Source organism: Saccopteryx leptura, chromosome 1, assembly GCF_036850995.1.
Source record: "Saccopteryx leptura isolate mSacLep1 chromosome 1, mSacLep1_pri_phased_curated, whole genome shotgun sequence".
NCBI classification, from domain to species: domain Eukaryota; kingdom Metazoa; phylum Chordata; class Mammalia; order Chiroptera; family Emballonuridae; genus Saccopteryx; species Saccopteryx leptura.
In genome coordinates, this window is record NC_089503.1 from 175,508,236 (window position 1) to 175,527,054 (window position 18,819).

An 18,819-nucleotide genomic window follows, 5' to 3' on the forward strand; every position below is an offset into this window, starting at 1 on the left:
AATGTTGCTGTTGACATGGTCCACGGAGCAGCTGCAGTGGCATCACCTGGGAGCTTGTGACAAGCGCAGTCTTGGGTCCCAGCAGACTGAGGGGATTGTACTGGGCATTTAACAAGACCTCCAGGAGTTGGGTGTGCATGCTGTTTGGGACAGAATGGCCAAGAGCCCGGCTCTGAGGAAGAGATGACCTCTGCACTGGCCTCTGGCACTAACTGAGTGCCCACTGCAGGCAGCCTTGTTGGGAGGTGCAGCAGGGAGACCACCTCACCCTGATCAGCCTCCCCTTCCCACGCGCCAGGTCCCCTCTCCTGAGTGAACCCCGGGCTCCACCAGAGGCCACCTCTCTCTGCGCGCCTCCTGCCCTCTCACTGCTGCCAGTCCTCGCTGCTGGCAGCTGGTTGTGACTCATGCCCCTGCCCACCCCCAGTCCTGTCATGCTGACCTGTGGGCTGCTCCTGACTATCCGTAAGTGTCCCGACTCCTCTGCTGTTTCTCAACAGGGATCACGTATGCTCGTAAATGGGGGCCAGGGATGCTGGGTTCCCTGTCTCTTCCCTCTCTGCTTCACAACCTTGTCTCCCGGATCCTCCTCTTCTGTCTCAGGTTCCCTCTCTGCCCCATTTCACGAGGTCCCTTAATTCGGTTTCTTTCTGACTCAAGCTGAACCAGACCCAAACTAGCCCCCTCTTTCTGGAGTAGCTTCTCTCTCATTGCTCTCCAGCTCTCTCCCCATCTTCCAACACATCTACTCTTCCTTGTTCTACAATCTTTCATTGCCCTTGGTAACCCTGCACGCTACCAGCCCACACATTGCTTCTTTCTTTCATATAGCATGAAGCGGGGAGTCATCGGCTTGCCTTGCCAAAACTCCCTCCCCTCTTACTCATCTCAGAATCCCTTGCATTGTGGCAGATGCTCCTTTCATGCTATTGAAAGATATCTTGAAGGTCACCAATGATGCTTCAAGTCCCAGATCCAATGGACTGACTTCTCTCTTCTCAACCCCCTCCACCTTGCTGTAGTGTGACATCCTAGTCACTGCTGTCTTTTTGGCTTCCTGGCATGTGATCATCTTAGCTTTCTTTCTGTCTTGTGCACGTTCATCTCCGACTCCATTGACTAGACTTCCTTCACACCCCAAATACAGAGGTTCACTCCTGTTCTGCCCCTGACCTTGTTTTCTTCTTGTTCTCTGATAAGAGTTGCAATCAGCAGCCTGTGGGTCATGTAGGACCTGCAGTTTTGTTGTGTTTGACCCATTTAATATTTTAAGAATCTGAAAATTTCACACAGAAATCCAGATTTGCAGCTTCTTTTGGGAGAGAATGTGCAGGATCTGGCACTGTCAGAACCATATCCTGCAGGCAGTTGTCAACAGGAGGGGAGGAGTGGATGCCTTTGTTCACACTATTTTATCACTTGGATCATTCTTCTCTGTTGGCTAAAATATTATCTTTCAGTTTCAAATGCTACCTCTTCCATGAGCCTTCTCCAATCCACCAAACAGGAAATAATCTGTCTTTGTTTTATTTTAATGGTCTCCCACATAGTGGTGTCTTGTCTGCACGTCTGATTCCTTCACCTGGCTGCAATCTACCCGAGGCCAAAGCTGCACCTTCACCAAGCGTTCCCTGTGGCATCTCTGCAGTCGCAGCACAAGGGAGGCACTTGATCAAGGACTGTTTACAAAACTGCATTTTTGCCAAAGTAGGAAATGGAATGGACCCAGAGAAAAGGATTCTGAAACACAACAAATAAAGCATGATCCTACGTATTACTAAATATAGCTGCCCAGAGACAACTATGCCACAATTAATTAGCAACGCATTGGTGAACCCCGACAATTTATCTATAAATCAAGCAGTGTATAGATATGTGCAATACTGTTTTTTCATCTCTTCCTTGTCATCCTTCTTGCAACCAACATAGATTTTTTTCATCTGTTTAGTCTTAAGAATGGAGGTTTCCTTAGTGATTTCTCTAAATTCAGGTGCCAATTTTTGCCAATCCATTTATCACACCTCTGCCAAGTTATTTTTGTGAACATCGCTGTGCATGTTACTCCTGCGCTCAGAGGCCTTTGGTGGCTCTTCATTGTCTGTAGTATCAAGTCCCAACTCCCTCTCGTGACCTTCATGACCCTCCCCAGAGCCTTCCCTAGGCTGGTGTCTCACTTCTCCCAGGCTCGGACCCGGGCCAGCCAGGTGACACCCTACACTGTTTGGGTGCCACGTCTTCCCTGGGCTCTAAAGTCTCGCCTAAAGCCCACCTGGCCTGACCTGTGGTGGATAAAGCATCGACCTGGAAATGCTGAGGTCACTGGTTCGAAATCCTGGGCTTGCCTGGTCAAGGCACATATGGGAGTTGATGCTTCCAGCTCCTCCCCCCTTCTCTCTCTCTGTTTCTCTCTCTCTCCTCTCTAAAAATGAATAAATAAAATTTAAAAAAAACTTAAAAAAAAAAAAAAAGCCCATCTGCTTCCATGAAATCATTAACTATCATTTCAGCTGGGGGGTAGGTTCTTCTTCCTCTTGCCCTTAGCAGCTGTTTCCAAACCTGGTAGCTCATCAGACTCAGATGCACAGCATTTAAAATACAGATCCCTGGGCCCCACCCTCTGAAAATTCTGAAGTGGAGCCTGGAAATCTGCATTTTATAAAGCTCTACCAAAAGATTCAGATGTTCAGCAGCTTTGGGAAGCCAGTGACCCCACCATCATCTGATAGGATCTCATCGGGCCTTGTGCTGGAAGGTATTTATGTATCTACCTAATCTCTCCTTCTGGACTCCTCCCGAAGGCAGGCTTGTGTCATCTTGCCTTGGGATCACCTGGCAGGATAGCTCTCACAGGAACATGATATATTACTCAAAGAGTGTTTGTTGAGTGAATGAATGAATGATTGAATGCATGCATGTATGAAGGACTTCTGCGGAGAGGTGAAATGTGAATGGTAGGAGGCACTTGTAATGTAGCCAGGAATTGAGGGCAAATTCAAGTGGACAGAGGAGCTTTTAATTTCAATATTTTGTGCAAAAAGCAGGTAGTAATCAGGACTCTGTGGAGTCACTTTGAAATCTGTTTGCTTGCAGGGTCAAAATGTTTCTCACAGATTGAATTATTTCCAGTTTCGGGAACATGTTTGTCTTTGTAAGAATTTCCAGTGTGTACCTTATTATTTGGTTGTTTCATGTCTGGCTTTCTGATGATCAACTGGGTGTTTTTAAAATAGAATGTTTCAGCTCTTCCAGGATCTGGTCCCTGAGGTTGTCCCAGCAACCACCTTGAAAATGTGGAAGGCTCTCTCCTCAGTTTCCAAACTTCTCAGATTTTCTAGCTGCCACACTGGTGTTTAGCCATGTCCTAACTGAGAGGCTAACTTTAAGTGATCTTGTGTAATTAACTACATCTCCTAAAACATTTTCAAAAGGCCCCAGCATTCTTAGCATCATTGTTGCGTGTCCCTTTCATGATGGTACTGGTACTGAACCCTGATCTTCAGGGAAATATCTTCAGTGGTGTGTGAACCAGGCCTCCAGCACACACTGCCCGACAGCCTCCTCTGCAGACTGACAGTTTATTTAAAACACAATCACTGTACCTGTGACTTCCGGAACATGTCTGTGTTAAAAAATTTTTTTTTTTTTAATTTTCAATTACTGTTGATGTGTCTCTGGTTTTATTGAAAAGTCAGGAGAAGAAAAAAGCATGGGACTTCTGAGACGGAGGTGTGGATGTGACGGTTGTGGCTAAGTCTATGCACGGTTCTGCATAGCACTGTGGACGTGACAGCCCTTGCCTTCTGTGTGGTCGGCGTGCCTCACCCATGGGTGTGTGATATGTGAACATGGCGGGGTTTGCCTCTGTAAGTCCACACTCACCAGTCCTGGCTGAGTCAGTAAAGGGCTCTATGACCTCAGGCAAGTTATTTTGAATTCTCTGAGCTTAGTTTCCTGCTTTGTAAAATGATTAGGTTAGAGCAGCACCAACTTCAGAGGTCGCTGTGAGGAATGAATGAGATGAGAAAGCAGAGCACTCAGCAGTGGTTGGGGCTGGAGAAATCTTAGCTATATTATTGTCATCATCAGCCAACATATCCGCACACACCCTGCTGTATCGAAGGAAGAAGAAAAGCACGCACTATCTCCTCCCCTGTTTGTTTTAGCACTTCGCCCAGATTGGGTGTTGCTCCGCTTTCAGAGAACGTTTCATTGGTCTGGAACACAAGACACGTTCATGCAACGTGTCTCCTCAGCAGCCTCTACCAGCCTGGTCTTCCTGATTAAAACTGCTGCCAGAAATTATCTTGGGAGCCACAGCCAACATGTAGTCCTATCTTCCAGTTGAACATTTCCAGAGTTCTCTATCCGAACGGCTGCACAAAGCATCCATTTCTCACATGGCACAAAGGAAAATGTACAAGGTACTAGGGGGTCCGTAGTGATAATTCTGGCCTGTTTCCTTTGCTCCCTGCGAGGGGGTGGACACACACTGTGGACTCTCACTTTGCACTGCCTGGGGGGCAAGGCCGTGCTCTGAAGGCGTTGCTTGTGCCACCCACCCTCACTCTGCTCGGTGTTTGACTGGCACGGGGCTCTGGTGCGAGCGAGGCCCTCAAGGATGTCTATCAAATGAGTGGATGGAAAGAATGAGTTGGCCTCCACTGAAGCTCTAGGTCGAGTGACCAATTGGAATATTTGAGCTGAAAAGAACAGTAGGGATTGTGCAGGTCAAATGTGTCTTATAGATAATATATAGTTGTTGTTTCTGGAGCGTTACTCTGTGCCAGATGCTATTTGAAGGTCTTCACACTTATTATCTCATTTAATATTCACAAAAGTTCTATGAAGTAGATGTTATTATTACTCCCATTTTATAGGTAAGGAAACTGAGCCCGCTGAAATGACATGGCTTACCCAAGTTTCTGTAGTTTACAAGGTCTCGAGCCTGAATCTCTTGTTTCTTAATCTAATACCCTTTTCACTAAGACTGCCACTCAGGCCCTTACTGGAAGCAAAAGTTACAATATTATTTTGTTTTTTCTATCCAATGTTCATTTGCTCAATTACGCTCTTGGGAAAGCTTGGCACGTGCCAGCTGACTTTGGAGAGACGCCTGTGAACCGTCACATTCCGACTGGCCCTCGCCTGGTGGTCTGGGAGAGCTTGTTCACGGGTCTCACCTTCCTGAATGGCCTGCTTCCCCCTGGGCGTAGCAGTGGGCACTCAATAAGCATTCGCTGACGGTGACGTGACTGTCACAATGTGCTCTCCTTTCCCAAGTATCAAGACTTGTTTTCTCATTCCTCACCCTCTTTTGCTTGTTTGGAGCAAAATTTCTGCAACCTGCTGAATGCAACAGGTAATTAACACCACTTCATAGCTGTTAAGTAGGATAATCATCTTTTTTTTTAGCCCGGGGAAGGTTCTCCTTTGGAAGCTAGTGGTGCAGCTCGAGACCCAGGCTGCTGCTGGGCTTCCTCTGTTAAGGAGGGATCCGTGGTGCAATGAACTCACCTGGAACCTGACAACAGCAGCTGCCTGTCACAGAAGCAGGGTGGCACCCGAGGCCTCACCTTGGAAGTACCAAGCAGGGCAGTGCATGAGAAAGGTGTGGCCTCGGGGCTTTGGTACCTTCTTCTCCCAACAGGAATTGGGGTTCCTTTCCTTCAAGCTGGGGGGGGGGGCAGAAGTGGGACCTAGTGGAGGGGGGCAGGTCCAGCAGCTGTGCTGATATTCACTGGTGAACTTGATGATGGTGCGTCCCACGTGGACCCTAATTGTTATGTACTGTGTGCTCAGGTCATGGTTCAAATAAAGGCGGAGGATGACTTGTTTCTGCCCTTGGCTCACTTCCTGTCATGTGGCTTTCCCTGGACAGGTGAAGTCATTGTGACTATTCCCTAGAAGGCCCCCCCTGCTGTAAGAAGAGGCTGGTGTGGAGGATTCTGGTCTCAGTGTCATTTCTGTGGGAGATCTGAGATCTGCCTGGGACACAGAGGGGAATCACTTCTCTCAAACATCTCCATGAAGGGTGACAGTGAGAGCCCCGGAGACGCCCTGAGCCTCAGCACTGCCTCCCCCACACAGCTCCTCCTCCAGACCTCCACTCAGGGACACTTCTCCCGTGAGAGCCCCCTCCCCTGTCCTCCCTCAGAAGGAACAGACCCCCTCTCCCCTCTTCCCACATCGTGTGCCTCAGGGCTACCTTGGCCGGAGCTTTGGTTCCCATCTGTCTGGTTATGCTACAGAGTCCATGACAGACATGACCATCGTCACTGCGGTCCCCCGGCTAGATGGCTCTGCACCCACCACCCCGTGATTGCTTATGGTGAATGTTCGCTGGAGGAGTCCATAGTGGGGCTCTGCAGCACTGGAAAGCCTGCTAAACCCTTACCCCTCTGCCCTCTTATTCTAGAACATTCCCTTCTGCTGGTGTCTCTCCTCTCAAACGATCGCAACTTTTGCCTAATCGTTCCCTGTGTTGTGAACACGATTCCCCCTCCCAGATCCCTGGCTTGAAGGAAAGAAAAGGAGTGGGTAGCTGCTAGTGTTCGCTTAAGTCGTCTCTGAATTGCCAGCAGGTTGTCTGGGAATTCTGCACCTTTAGAAATGTGGCACACTGGAAAGCGTCCTTTTATTCTTACCTCCTCCCTGAGTGGGCTCCTAGGTAGTTCAGCAATTGAACAAGCTAGTGAGGAAACTGACAGGCTTTTGAAAGTCAAGTGTGTCTTGAAGTTGCATGAAAACAATGATAAAAGACAGGCTGGAGGTGTGGCCAAGGCAGAGCCAGAACCCAAGGTGTGGTCCTAAGAGGAACCAGTCCCTTCCCAGGAAGGTCCTGTGAGCCCCAGGGGCGGGGACAGGTAGAAGGAGCTTGTGAGGGCGAGACGTGGAGGACAGGCTGAAGGTGGCAGGACCTGCAGGCTGTGGGTTCCAAACACAAGAGGGCCTGGAGAGCTGACCTGCATCCCGGGAAGAAGCCAAGGCCAACCCTGCAAGGATGGGCCCGCTGGTCATTGGGACTCAGGGGGCCTCATAGGTGTTCTTCCACATGGTCATGCTGGGAGAGCTGGGGGCAGACACTCCAGGTCTTGCCTGCAGATGCTGCCTGTCCATGAGCAAACAGTTAGTAAGCAATGAGCTCAGGAGAGTCACCCTACTGGGGGACTGAGGTGAGGACTGGTACCCAAGATCTTCAGAAAGTGTCGGCCTTGTGTTCTCTTCACACCTCTGGTCTATGGGTTTCAGCTCAAATGTTTAACAAAATAATTGGGGAGGCTTCTAAGAAATGCAGATTGCTGGCCCAGAGAGTCTATCTCGGTGGACTGGGGTGGACTGGGGTGGAACCCAGAAATCAGTATTTTAAACCAAGGCCCCCGGCGATTTGGATATAGGTGGCTGGTGAACCCTATTTTGGGAATCAGGGCTGAGCACCCACTTCTTAAACTTGAATGTGCATATAAACCACCTGGGGATCTTGTTAAAATGCAGGTTCTGATTTGGTGAGTCTAGCGTAGAGCTAATACTGTGCCTTTCTAGCAAGCACCCAGGTGCTGGTCCTGCGGGTCCTGGGACCACACTCTGTGGAGCCAGTTCTCAGGGATGCCCAGGGGGCTGCTTACAAAAGCAGACCAATGTTTTTAGCCCAATGTGGATAGTAGCAGAAAAGCTTGTGGTCTGGGTGGACAGGGCCCCTCCAGAGGTGGATGGAGAGCTGGGTTTCCCAACTGCCACTCCTTTTAAGCCAGCGGTTCTCAACCTGTGGGTCGCGACCCCTGTGTTTTGGTTGTTCGACCCCCGCCGGGTCGCGACCCACAGGTTGAGAACTGCTGTTTTAAGCTATACTCAGCCCTGGGACCTTGCCCATGGCTTCTGTGACTTGGTTCTTACTGTGTTTGGTCCCAGGCATGCCTATATGAGCCCCTCAGAAGCTGTCCCCTGGCATGCGTGGTGGGAGCCGGGAGCAGATCTCCACCACGAGGGCCACCTGCCGACTCCTCTCAGTCTCTGCCACCTTCCTTGTCCCCTTGTCTCAGGACTCCTCAGTCTCCCCTGGGAGCTTCATTCCTTCACTTCAACTCCGACAACCCCTCGCTGTCCCTTTCGGGGTTAGGAGGGTTCTCCCCCCAGTCCTGATGCCCCTCTCCACCACAGTAGTGAAGTTAGGCAGACGCTGATGCATTGTTACATTATTCTCTCATAATATATACATGTAGAAAATCATTTGTGGGCCGAAGCAGTGAATGAATGATACACGAATGAATTGAGAAGATGCATAAATAGAAATCAAACATTTTGAATGCAAATAAAATAAAAGTTAAATTCCTGGTAAAACAGGGATGTGGATGAAGGCTTAGAGCTGCTCACGGAGAGGAGGGGCCTGCTCTGTTGGATGGCAGGAGATTGGCTACAGGGTTAGAAACCGGCTCAGAGGTCCTTGTACCAGCCTTGGGAGGAGGTGCAGGAGCCCAGACCAGTAGGAGACAGTAGAGATAAAAAAGGAGATACAAACGCAAGTGGCAGGTAAAGAGAAAATGGCAACATTTGGAAACAGATGTGCAAACTGATGAGAGGAAGAATCAGAGACAGCTGTTGTTAGCAGACATTGTAATTTAGGAGATAGTTTGCAGGTGCTGGGGGAACTTCTAGCAATGCAGTGGTTTCAGTATGCAGTGGTTGTGGACTCTCCAGATGGAAATGTCTGCCAGGAAATGGAAATTGAAGATGAAAATCTGGACAGGAAATGAGAACAGGTGGTCCTCTCGCAAGGCCACATGCATCCTCTCAGAAGTGACGAAGAAGCCGAGCAGTAGGTGAAGTCTTTGAGATCCTCACTGCCAAGTGTATGAGCTTTGCTAGTGTGCTCTGCGAATCTGACCTGGCATTTGACCTCTGCCATGCATCAGGGCAGGGGGACAGAAGGAGGAGGGTGTATTGTCATCACACTCTCCTGACAGATCCTCCTGCCCTTCATTTTATGATGGTGGCACACAAAGGCCCCAGCACCAGGAGCTGAGAAGGTTGGTTCATACAGGAGGGGAATAAAACTAACTTTTACTCAGCCCTTGGCTTTCGTTTGGCCTGGCCATAATGCCAGCATCGGTGAACATGGCCACTTATTCACCAGCCCCCCACCCCCACCTGATCCCCCAGGCAGTGACTGTCACCTCTCTGCTTTTGCTCCATTGCTTTTTCTTCCGGAAATTCTGGCCTCTGCCTCCCTTGCAGGATCTGGCTTTACCCCCCCTTTAAACCCTCCTTGACTCCGCCTTGATCAAACAACCTTCCATGCGCCCCTGGGTTGGAATGAGTTGCAGTCTTTCCAGCAGTCCCACAGTACCTATATCGAGACCACTTATTTAATATCAATAGCGGTATAAAGCAGAGCATAATAAACGGGAATTTAATAGATCGTGGCCTGTATGTCATTGTTTCTGTTCATTGTGTGAAAGAATGAGATTAGCACCATTCAACAGTTTATCTTCCCCCCAAAAAAGCCCTAGTGTTTTCCAGGTCTGAGGGATGATGAGGGTTGTGTGTGTGTGGGGGTGGCCAGTGCTTCACTCAGGGTTTCTGTAGTTTGCCTGGTGGGTTCTGGGGTGGTCTTTATACAACAGGTGTGTAAGCCCAGTGTTGGGAGGGGACATCTCGTCCAACCATCCCCACAAATGAATAAGCATTATCCCCACCCGGTGGTCATTCAGCCCTGCCCATGCATGTCCAGTGCTCATGGAAGGAAGTCTGGATGTGGATGGTCAGGGGAGGATAAAGAGAGATGAACTCTACCTACATTTTCCCACTGATGACTCATCCTGTATCTGACAAGATGGGTTAAATTATATCATGGTAGGAAATAACTCCCAAATCTCAGTAGTTTAAAATAACCCCAGGTTTCTTGCTCCATGTCCGTCACCGGTCACCCTGGGGCCTCTCCCCTTCACTTACAGTTTCAGGATGATGGCGTACCTACCCACCACCCTACAAGCTTCTCGCTCTGGCAGGGGGGAGAGGGGAGAGGGGAGAGGGAGGGAGACTCTGGAGTGCTTTGCATGGGCTGGTAAATGCTCCAGCCTTCTCTGCATATCCATTCTGCCTCAACCCTTCAGCCCCACCCAAGGAGGGGAGCCTAGTGATGTGGTCTCACTGTTCCCGAAGGCAGGGCTATGGAAGTGCGTGGGCAGCCGTAGTGCCCCACCCTGCGGGCCTGGGGCGGATGGCCCGGCTGCTTTTCAGCTGGTCAGGGAGGAATAGGTCCCCTCCAGCTTCCACACCATCATGGCAAGGACAGCAAAACCGGTGTGTGTGTGCAAAGAGCATCATTGCTTCCCAAAGTCTCCCGAATGAACTGGAGGAGCTGCTCCCACTGGTAAGGATACTGCTCCGTGATGGAAAGAGGCAGTTGAGCGAAGCCACTCGGAGAGCAGGATGAATTCTTCAGCTTCTCCCCTCCCCCTCCAATAGGCTGGGGACCTCCAGCACTAGCTGGCCTCCGCTGAGCAGTTTTCCTGTGCACAGACAGTGACAGTGACGAATCCACCCTGCTTGGGAGGTTGCCGCTTCCACTATGAATCAAGCCCTGAAGAGGGGAGAAGCAGTGGTGATTAATAGTGGGACCTGAAATCCAAGCTGTAATCAGTCAGAGATTTGTCCCTGGAGCTGGAGACAGGGATGGTGACATCACGGGTGATTCAGGCCTAGGGTGGCTGTCTCTAACCATGTTAATTATCTCTGCTTAAGTGGCTGAAACTGACAATTTAGGAAAAGAAGAGATGTACACAGTAGCAGTCACTGCCACCACCTCCTGGGCTGGCACGACCAGCTCCAAGAATGTAGGCTTTCTCTTTGAATGGGAGGAGGGAGCCTGGTGCCTTGGGATCTTGTTTTGGGACCACAGGCTGCATCCCACACACTGGGCAGCCATGCTGCAACCTATGCACTTGGTCAGTTTAAATCATTTTGTCAACAACGCAAAAAAGCACTTTGCAAATGGAGATGAGTAAAGACTAGGGCTTGGCCAAGACAGCTTATGTAACAGGGGAATGGATCCATGTGAGCTGGAAGGTGGGAGAAGGGTAATGACTCCGTAGTGGACAGCTACGGAAAGTCCCGCTAGGAGAGGGTCAGAAAGCATGCGTGGGCTCAGAGTTGCAGGGCGGGGTGGGGTAGGCTGGGGAGAGTCTCCATTAGAAAGTGGCATTTGAGATGGCCTTGGAGGATGGGTAGAAAGATTTTGCTAGGAAGACCAAAGCATTCATGATAGTCTAAGCAGTGCACAGAGGCTAAAACACACACACACACACACACACACACACACACACACACACCCTTATGTGATTGGGAATGATGGTGCACTTGTATCTCTATCTTCGGGATTCCTGACGACTGGGCTGGACCACCTTTCTCCTTTACGGTCACTTCAATTTCTGCTACAACTTTGATGTCTGTTAAGATGTGAACACCCTTGGGAGAGGCTTCACAATCATTCCAAGCTCTTCTTACCCATTTATACCTGTGTGGGTGGGTCGGGGGTGGCAGAGCTTAGTGTTCTTGCTGGCCACCTTCTACTAGGTGACCCTTCTCGGTCTGGGCCATGCCCTTCCTCCGGGGGCATTTTCCCTCTTTGGTCATCATGACATGTTCTTTCCCTTGGGTTCCATTCAATCCAAGCATCCTCAAGCAAAATGCTGTTTTCCAGTTTTCCCCCAACCCTCCTATATTTGCAGTAAACACACATATTTGCTTTAGGTTTGTGAGTTCCTGTATTGTAGGGGGACACGGGCTAGAAAAACAGGGCTGGGTGGTCATGGCATCACTACAACCCCTACCAGTGCTTTCCTAGTGGGCCTGCCTCAGGTCAGACCTCACAGGGGCGGGGCAGGCTCTTCCGGTCTGCCCAGGCTTCACATGGGTGACCCCAGAAACACATTGCCCCCAGAAGTAGGGTGCTGTGGGCTTGTGTCCATTTGGGGCTGGGTATAAAGCCTAGGTTGGCACCATAAAGAGAATTTATCAGAACTGGATCACCATCTCGGGCAGTAACGGCTGCTGCAGGTTGGGTCTGTGTCCCCAGCATGTTGGAGGCAGTCTCTGGGCAGAAGCCCGCTGCCATGGAAGCAGGAGGGACTGCCCCTCTCTCTAACATGGTCCCCTGTCTCTGCCCCCTCCAGCTGGTGCTGCCAGAGTACTCCATCCACAGCCTGTTCTGCATCATGTTCCTGTGTGCCCAGGAGTGGCTCACCCTGGGCCTGAATGTCCCTCTGCTGTTCTATCACTTCTGGAGGTAAGTCAGCCTGTGACTGGTCTGTTCTAGCCCTCTTCTGCCCTCCAGAGGCGAGGTCCACCGCACAGCCCGGCCACCTAGGTCTTCTTCTTACCTCTCCCTTTGGGAGAACCTTTCTCCAGTGCCTTCACCCCGCGCCACTCTTGGGCAGCAAGTCCACCAAAAGATGGCCCTTTCCAGCTCTACCCTGTCGGTCAGTATAAGTAGCAGCTGCAGCATAATCCTAATCTGAAATAGCCAAGAAGTAGGAAAACCCAAATGTTTATCAACCAATGAGTGGATAAACAAAACGTGGTCTATCCTTACAACAGAATATTGTCCGGCAATAAAAAACAATGAAGTATTGATATGTGCTGCAACACGCAGGAACCTCAAAAACATCATAAGCCAGTCACAAAAGGCCATTGATATGAAATGTCCAAAATATGCCAATCTATAGAGACAGAAAGGGGATTGGCTATTGCCAGGGACTGGAAGGGAGGGGGAGTGGGAAGTGATTGCTCATGGGGACAGGTTTTGTTCTTTAGTGTGATGAAAATGTTCTGCAATTTGATACTGGTGGTGGTTGTACAACTCTATGAATATGCTAAACACTACTGAATTGTGTACTTTTAAAAGGTGGATTTTTTTGGTATGTGAATCGTATCTTAATTAAAAAACAACAACTAGACACACACAGAAAAACAATTACCAGGTGGGCTAGGTTTTCTGGGACAGTTCTGATTTTAAATATTCTATTTCCTGCTAAGACTGTGCATCAGATCATGATATTTAGGCTGTATGGGAAATATAGTCACCATATGGATATCGGAGGCAGGACAGCAAGGGATAGAAAAGCAGCAAAGAATGCAATTGTGCAGATAAATTAACCACTCTTTTACCACTTGTTCCCAGAACTATGGCCTCTCAAAACATCTCTTCATTGTCATTTCACCATAAAATATGGTCTGTATTTAGTCACGTCTTGAGTATTCACTTCTTCATTTAGCAAACCGTAGGGAACACATACCACATGCCAGACATCATGGGGGAATCCAAGATGAATGTAAAATGTAATCTCTACCCTCAAGGAATATACACCCTAGATGCAGAGAGAAACCTATATAAGGAATCTGTACAGGAATAGAGGGAAATGAGCATTTAGATGAGACTGGAAGGGGGATACCAGAAATTCTGGAAAAGCAGGTTCCAGGTTGAGTGACCAGCATAACAAAGGCTCATAGGTCAGAGGGCACTTGGTGAATTTGAGGAACTGCTCCATGTGGCTGGATGCAGGGCTGGTGCAGGGCAGTGAGCAGAGATAGGCTGGCAGACAGCTGGGGTCAGGCGTGGAGGTCTGAACACTTGGGTGGGGATGTTGGCATGAATTTATTCTGTAGTGAATGAGTGGCCCTCAGACTTTTGAGGAGGAAAATGACATTCCCCAATCTGCTTTTTAGGAAGGTGACGCTGGCAGCAGTGGGAAGGATGAGTTGGAGAGTGAAGTTTTGGGGACCCAATCCAGTTAGGAGGTTATGATGAAATTCCAGGTGAAGAGATAAGGGAGATGTGAGCCAGGGAGTAGAAGTTGGAGTGGAGAGTGGAGAGGGTTCGTGGAGGTAACATGGACGGGCCTTGGCCAATGACAGGGGGCAGGCAGTGTGGGAGAGGGAGCCAATAAGCCAGGTGGCTGGGCAGGGGACACTGTCATTGGCCAAGAGCAGAAGAGAAGGGATGAGGTTTAGGCAGGAAGGGAAATGCTTCAGTAACACAGGAAAGCTCTGCTTTACATACAGGTAGTCCATTAAAATCTGAACTTAGAGAGACATCAAACAGGGCCATTGTTGGTTGCAATGTACTGCATAACCACTGAGGAACTTTCCACGCCTTCCCTTACCCAGCATCCACAATAGATGGGTGCATAGGGGTTCCTTTTCTGTTTTACACTTGGGGACACAGTGACTCACAAAGGTTGTCCCTGCTCAGAGTCGCTCAGCTATGACATGACAGGGCCAGGGATCAGCCTCGGGATTATAGTTTGTGTCCTTGTCACTGGCATGCTGGCCCAGAGGGCTGACTCTTCTCCCTGTAAAAGGAATTTAACCCAAGGTCATTGGAATAGTGCGCCATCCTCCTGAGGTCTCAAAGATGTAGTTAACTTACAGAATCTGGACTTGTGCATCGCTGCTTAGGGCTGCTCCCTGCAAAGGGAGAAGGAGAGAGGCAGCCACACCTTAGACTTGGAATGCTCCCTTGGCACGAGAGCCACTGTAGGGGCCATGTCGTACTGTTTTTGAATCCCTGACAGGGCCTAGCCTTGTTCAGGAAATTCATAAATGCTCAGAAAATAAAAGAAAAAGGAACGAGGAGGGAGGAGTCCTTTATAAACAAGGGAGTCCTTAAACGCCCTCTATTTTTCTTTTCTGTTTCCCACCTGCCCCTCCCCTCCAACAGGTCCCACCCAGCCATTTCTCATGCAGACAAAGCCCCTCTGATCCACCTCTCCACTTAAGTAGAAGTAGAACCATAGAACTTTAAGTCAGTACCTGTTCTTTGCAGATGATTTGCCTCCATCTCCTCATATAATGATCACAATAGTCCTTTGGAGTAGGCAACTCTGGAGTAGGCAACTCCATCCCCATTTTATAGATGGATAAGTTGAGGCTCAGAGAAGGTAATGACTGACCTGAAGAAGGTCAGGCTCGTGACCAGTGAGCAGCAGAGCCCTGGCTCTTTCCACACAGCCACTGGCCACCCTGACACCCTTGCCTCCACTTATTGAGGTCACTTGGGAACAAGTCCACTGCAAAAGCAAATAGGTTTTGAAATCTGCCCCTGGGAAGAGGAGAGACGAGTGGCCTGGTGGGGTAGGAGCTGGCAGATGTCATTGTACCCAGCTTGTGATTTCCTCTCTGCATAGTGGCGATGACAGATCACGTCAGTGCAATCCTGCGAAGGGGAGGGAAGAGGGAACCGAAATACCAGCTTCGTAAGCTGCCGCATCTCAGGGTTGTTGTCCAAAGCAGTGTGGTTAATCTGGTCAGAGTCCGCTTTCCTGGTCTTGCCACCGTCCAGAACCATGGCCTGTCCCCAAGTTGCAGGGCTATTACTTTGCTCCCCGGCCTCCAGATGTCCTTATCAGACAGACAGAAAAACAAATTCTGAGCAATCTCGCCACACTTTGTTCCTTTGAAGGAGGCTGTGGCTGAGGCCCCGGGGGCCATGGCGGACAGTGGCAGTACCCAAGGGCCGGAGGACATCCTGTGGGCAGCCCTCACCTCCTGCCTGACCACTTACAAAGAGGCTCCTACCCAGTTTCCCGAGAGTTCTCTCCTGCTGTGAACAAGGCCTGTTCACACTGAGCTGACACGGTACTTGGTAGAGTGTAAGGTTTGCTCCCTCATGTCCCGTCTCCCCCACACTAGTCTGTGTGCACCCAGCATCCCTCTGGTGGCTCTCTCCCCGCGATGGCCAGTGTTCCTTTTGCTGTTCTCGTCCTTCTATCAAGAAGAAAAGTACCTGTAAACTACTCTACACTCAAGTGGGAATACGATGTCCCTTCTAGAGTATTCAAGGTTTTAAAAGAGGGTCTGGCTAGAGGACAATATTTAATCCAAAGTGATTAGGGTAGAAGTGTGGTACAGTGGCTCCAGGCAGTGGGACGTACTCTGCGTCTACCCACGCCTCTGCCTGTGTCTGCCGTGCAGATACACCACAGACCCCTATCCACCGCCCTGGACAAACGGGCCTCCCTGGTACCACCAGGCGACAGGTGTTCCTTCTGTTGGAGCGGCTGTGGCTGTGGGTGAAATCGCCATGATGCCGGCAGATCTGAGTACTTGGAGGGTCACCACCTGCTGGAAGGTGGTCGAGCTGTTTTCAGCAGTGCCCAGTCTGTGATTCAGGCAGAAGGCGGACACCTGCTTAGCAGAGCTTCCTAGGGGCTGTCCAGCATCAGGAGGGCTTGGCCCAGATGACTTCCAATGTCCCTTCTTGCCTTCAGAGCCAGTGATGCCGTGTCCTCTTCCCCTGCAGGTATTTCCACTGTCCAGCAGATAGTTCCGAACTAGCCTACGACCCGCCGGTGGTCATGAATGCAGACACCTTGAGCTACTGTCAGAAGGAGGCCTGGTGTAAGCTGGCCTTCTATCTCCTCTCCTTCTTCTACTACCTGTACTGGTGAGTTTGCACCCCTCCTGGTGGGGCTGTCTCCTGCAGGAAGGGGGGATTTTGCCTTGGGAGGTGGCCTGTGAGCCCACTGGATATGATGCCCACTGTCTGATGGGGGTTCGGAGCATGGGCTTCTGCAGGAAGCAGCAATGGGGTAGAGGTCCTACCCCAGGCCTTGCCAGCTGACACGTGCATCCTTAGGGCACTCACCAAGAACACCTCCTGCCAACAGCTCTTAGGAGACCCTGGGAACTGCAGGCCCGCTCCCCACAGGGCGTGGCATGGCGGCTACAAAGTCCAGCCAGTCAGCTCACCTCTGGCCTGTGTGCACACCCCATTGCCCCTCGCCCCCATGTCTGTGTGCAGGCCTTCTTGGGACCACAACAGAGACCCTGGCAGCAGTCACGCTTCACAAAGGGGCATGTGGGTCGTTAAATGCTTACACTTTCAATTCTCCCGATATTACATAACAATATTCTAATTAAGTAAAACATGCTGACCTTGCAATTCTGTTTCAGGTAGCCTCCCCCACCCCCCAACATCCGAGCTAAACAGATGGCTATAAACAGACTGTCTTCTGGTTTCATACCCCAGAGAGTGCCTTTTCTGGAAACATCTCTTCCTCCTTCCTGTTCCTCTTTGGGCTCATCTCTGAGGCGTCTCACCTGTCACCTTGCTATCATGTGGTACCTGTGGCAGGGCACGATATCTTCACGTATCCCTGTGCTGTCTCCAGCGTGCCATGGCTGACAGTAACTGGGTGAGGAAGAGGGGGTGGGGAGTGTTGGACTCCAAGACTCAGTATTCGAGTTGGGCTAGAATAGGCCGAGGAGTGATTGCATTTGCCTGGCATTTAAAAACGAGCCAGGCTTTGGTCTAAGAGCTTGATGTGTATTGCTAAGTTTATGAACTAAATGCCATCATTGCCCATATAGTAACAATGAGGAAGTGGAATCTGAGATAATTAGATGATTTTCCTAGTGACAGCTAATAGTGTCACAGCTGTAAGTCCATCTCAAATCTGATCCCAATGACTCAGCTCTTAACTGTTGCCTGTCTTAGGAAACCTGTAGAAAAGTGTTGATCCTAGTGCGGTCTTTGGAGTTCCTGCATCACAGTCAGGGAGTTAGGAGGGAATGCTTCCTTAACATGTAATAGATTCCTGGGCCTAGATCTGCTGATGCAGAATTCTGCAGCTTGGCAGCTCACCTGAGGGTAAGGTCCGCCCCCTTGGGCTGCTGCGCAGCTCTGCCTCCTCTCCCCTCTCCGTCCTGTGCCCAGAAGACCCAGAGGCCCTGGTGGCTTCCCCTGGAATAACTCAGGCTTGGAGGAGTCTCGGTTATTTTACCACATTTTTCTTGGAGTCAAGGCTTGGTGCATGCTCAGGGTGACCTGTTCCCTCCTCTTAGATAGATGGAGTGTCTTGAAACATCACCTGCTTCAACTTGCATGGAGCATGAGGGTCTCTGAAGCCCCTCTGGAGATTTCCAAGCTACCAGCAGGTTCCCCAAGTCCTCTGGCTTCAAGTCTGAACTGTCCAGCCACCAAAGCCTGCTTAGGCTGGTTCCTGTCTTGAGAAACCTATTAGCAGTAGCCCAAGCCCTCTTGGCATCATGACTCCTGGGCTAACCTGGAGGTTAGGTTCCTTTGCTGGATGTGCTCAACCTCTTTCCCTACAGCAAAGTAACAGACTGAGGTGCCTTTCCCCAGAGGCAGCACTGCCCTTCCTCAAAGACAGCGAAACAAGGATATTTTCTGCCCCATTAGCCTGGGATCCACCTGATCCCTGTTCAATCTCTCTCATTTCAGTTTTGTTGCAGTAACTGCCGAGCCCAAGGCATTGTGGGAAAGAAGTCGTAGAAATTCACAGACAGAACAAAGCCGCTCTGTTCTGCTGGGCTGAGGGGCGGAGGGCCATGTGGCATGGTGTTGGATGTGATTATTATGTAACTGATAATGTTCCTGACATTCTGTTTGTCTGTTTTTTAGTTCAGTTTGGCACTGCTTCATGTGACATTCATTAATTACTTTGTTTCCAAAACAATATTGGAAGCAACTGCTCCTTGGGCCGTACTGGGCCCCTGGTGGCTGCCAGAGTCCGTTCCTTGTTGAACTTGACCTTCTGGGGGCTCTTCTGGGCCATCAAAGACCCGGTTCTCCTGCAGCAGGAGCCCTGGCCCCTCAGACCCAGAGCTGGTGGAAGCACAGGTCTGTCAGCCCAGGCCACCGTCCTAGGGCGGGAAAGGGACCCGTGGGTATGGAGCTCCAGTGCCAGCAGCTGGGAACGAACGCTGTCGATGTGGGTTGAGGTTATTGAGGACCTCAGGGAGGTTAAGAAATGTGTCTAAGGGCCTAGCTGACAGCTATTTATCTGGTCCCAGAGCGTGGGC

At 50.2% G+C, this 18,819-nt stretch overlaps 1 protein-coding gene across 3 annotated transcripts in view; it reads left to right on the forward strand.

Annotated features, from left to right (window-relative positions):
- Window positions 1–18,819, forward strand: part of CNIH3 (cornichon family AMPA receptor auxiliary protein 3) — a 127,240-nt gene that overhangs the window by 102,392 nt on the left and 6,029 nt on the right. For all 3 annotated transcript variants that reach the window (XM_066381067.1, XM_066381085.1, XM_066381076.1), the window contains 2 exons: window positions 12,168–12,280; window positions 16,295–16,438. In XM_066381067.1, the coding sequence (XP_066237164.1) occupies window positions 12,168–12,280; window positions 16,295–16,438 (257 nt within the window). The remainder of the gene's footprint in view (window positions 1–12,167; window positions 12,281–16,294; window positions 16,439–18,819) is intronic.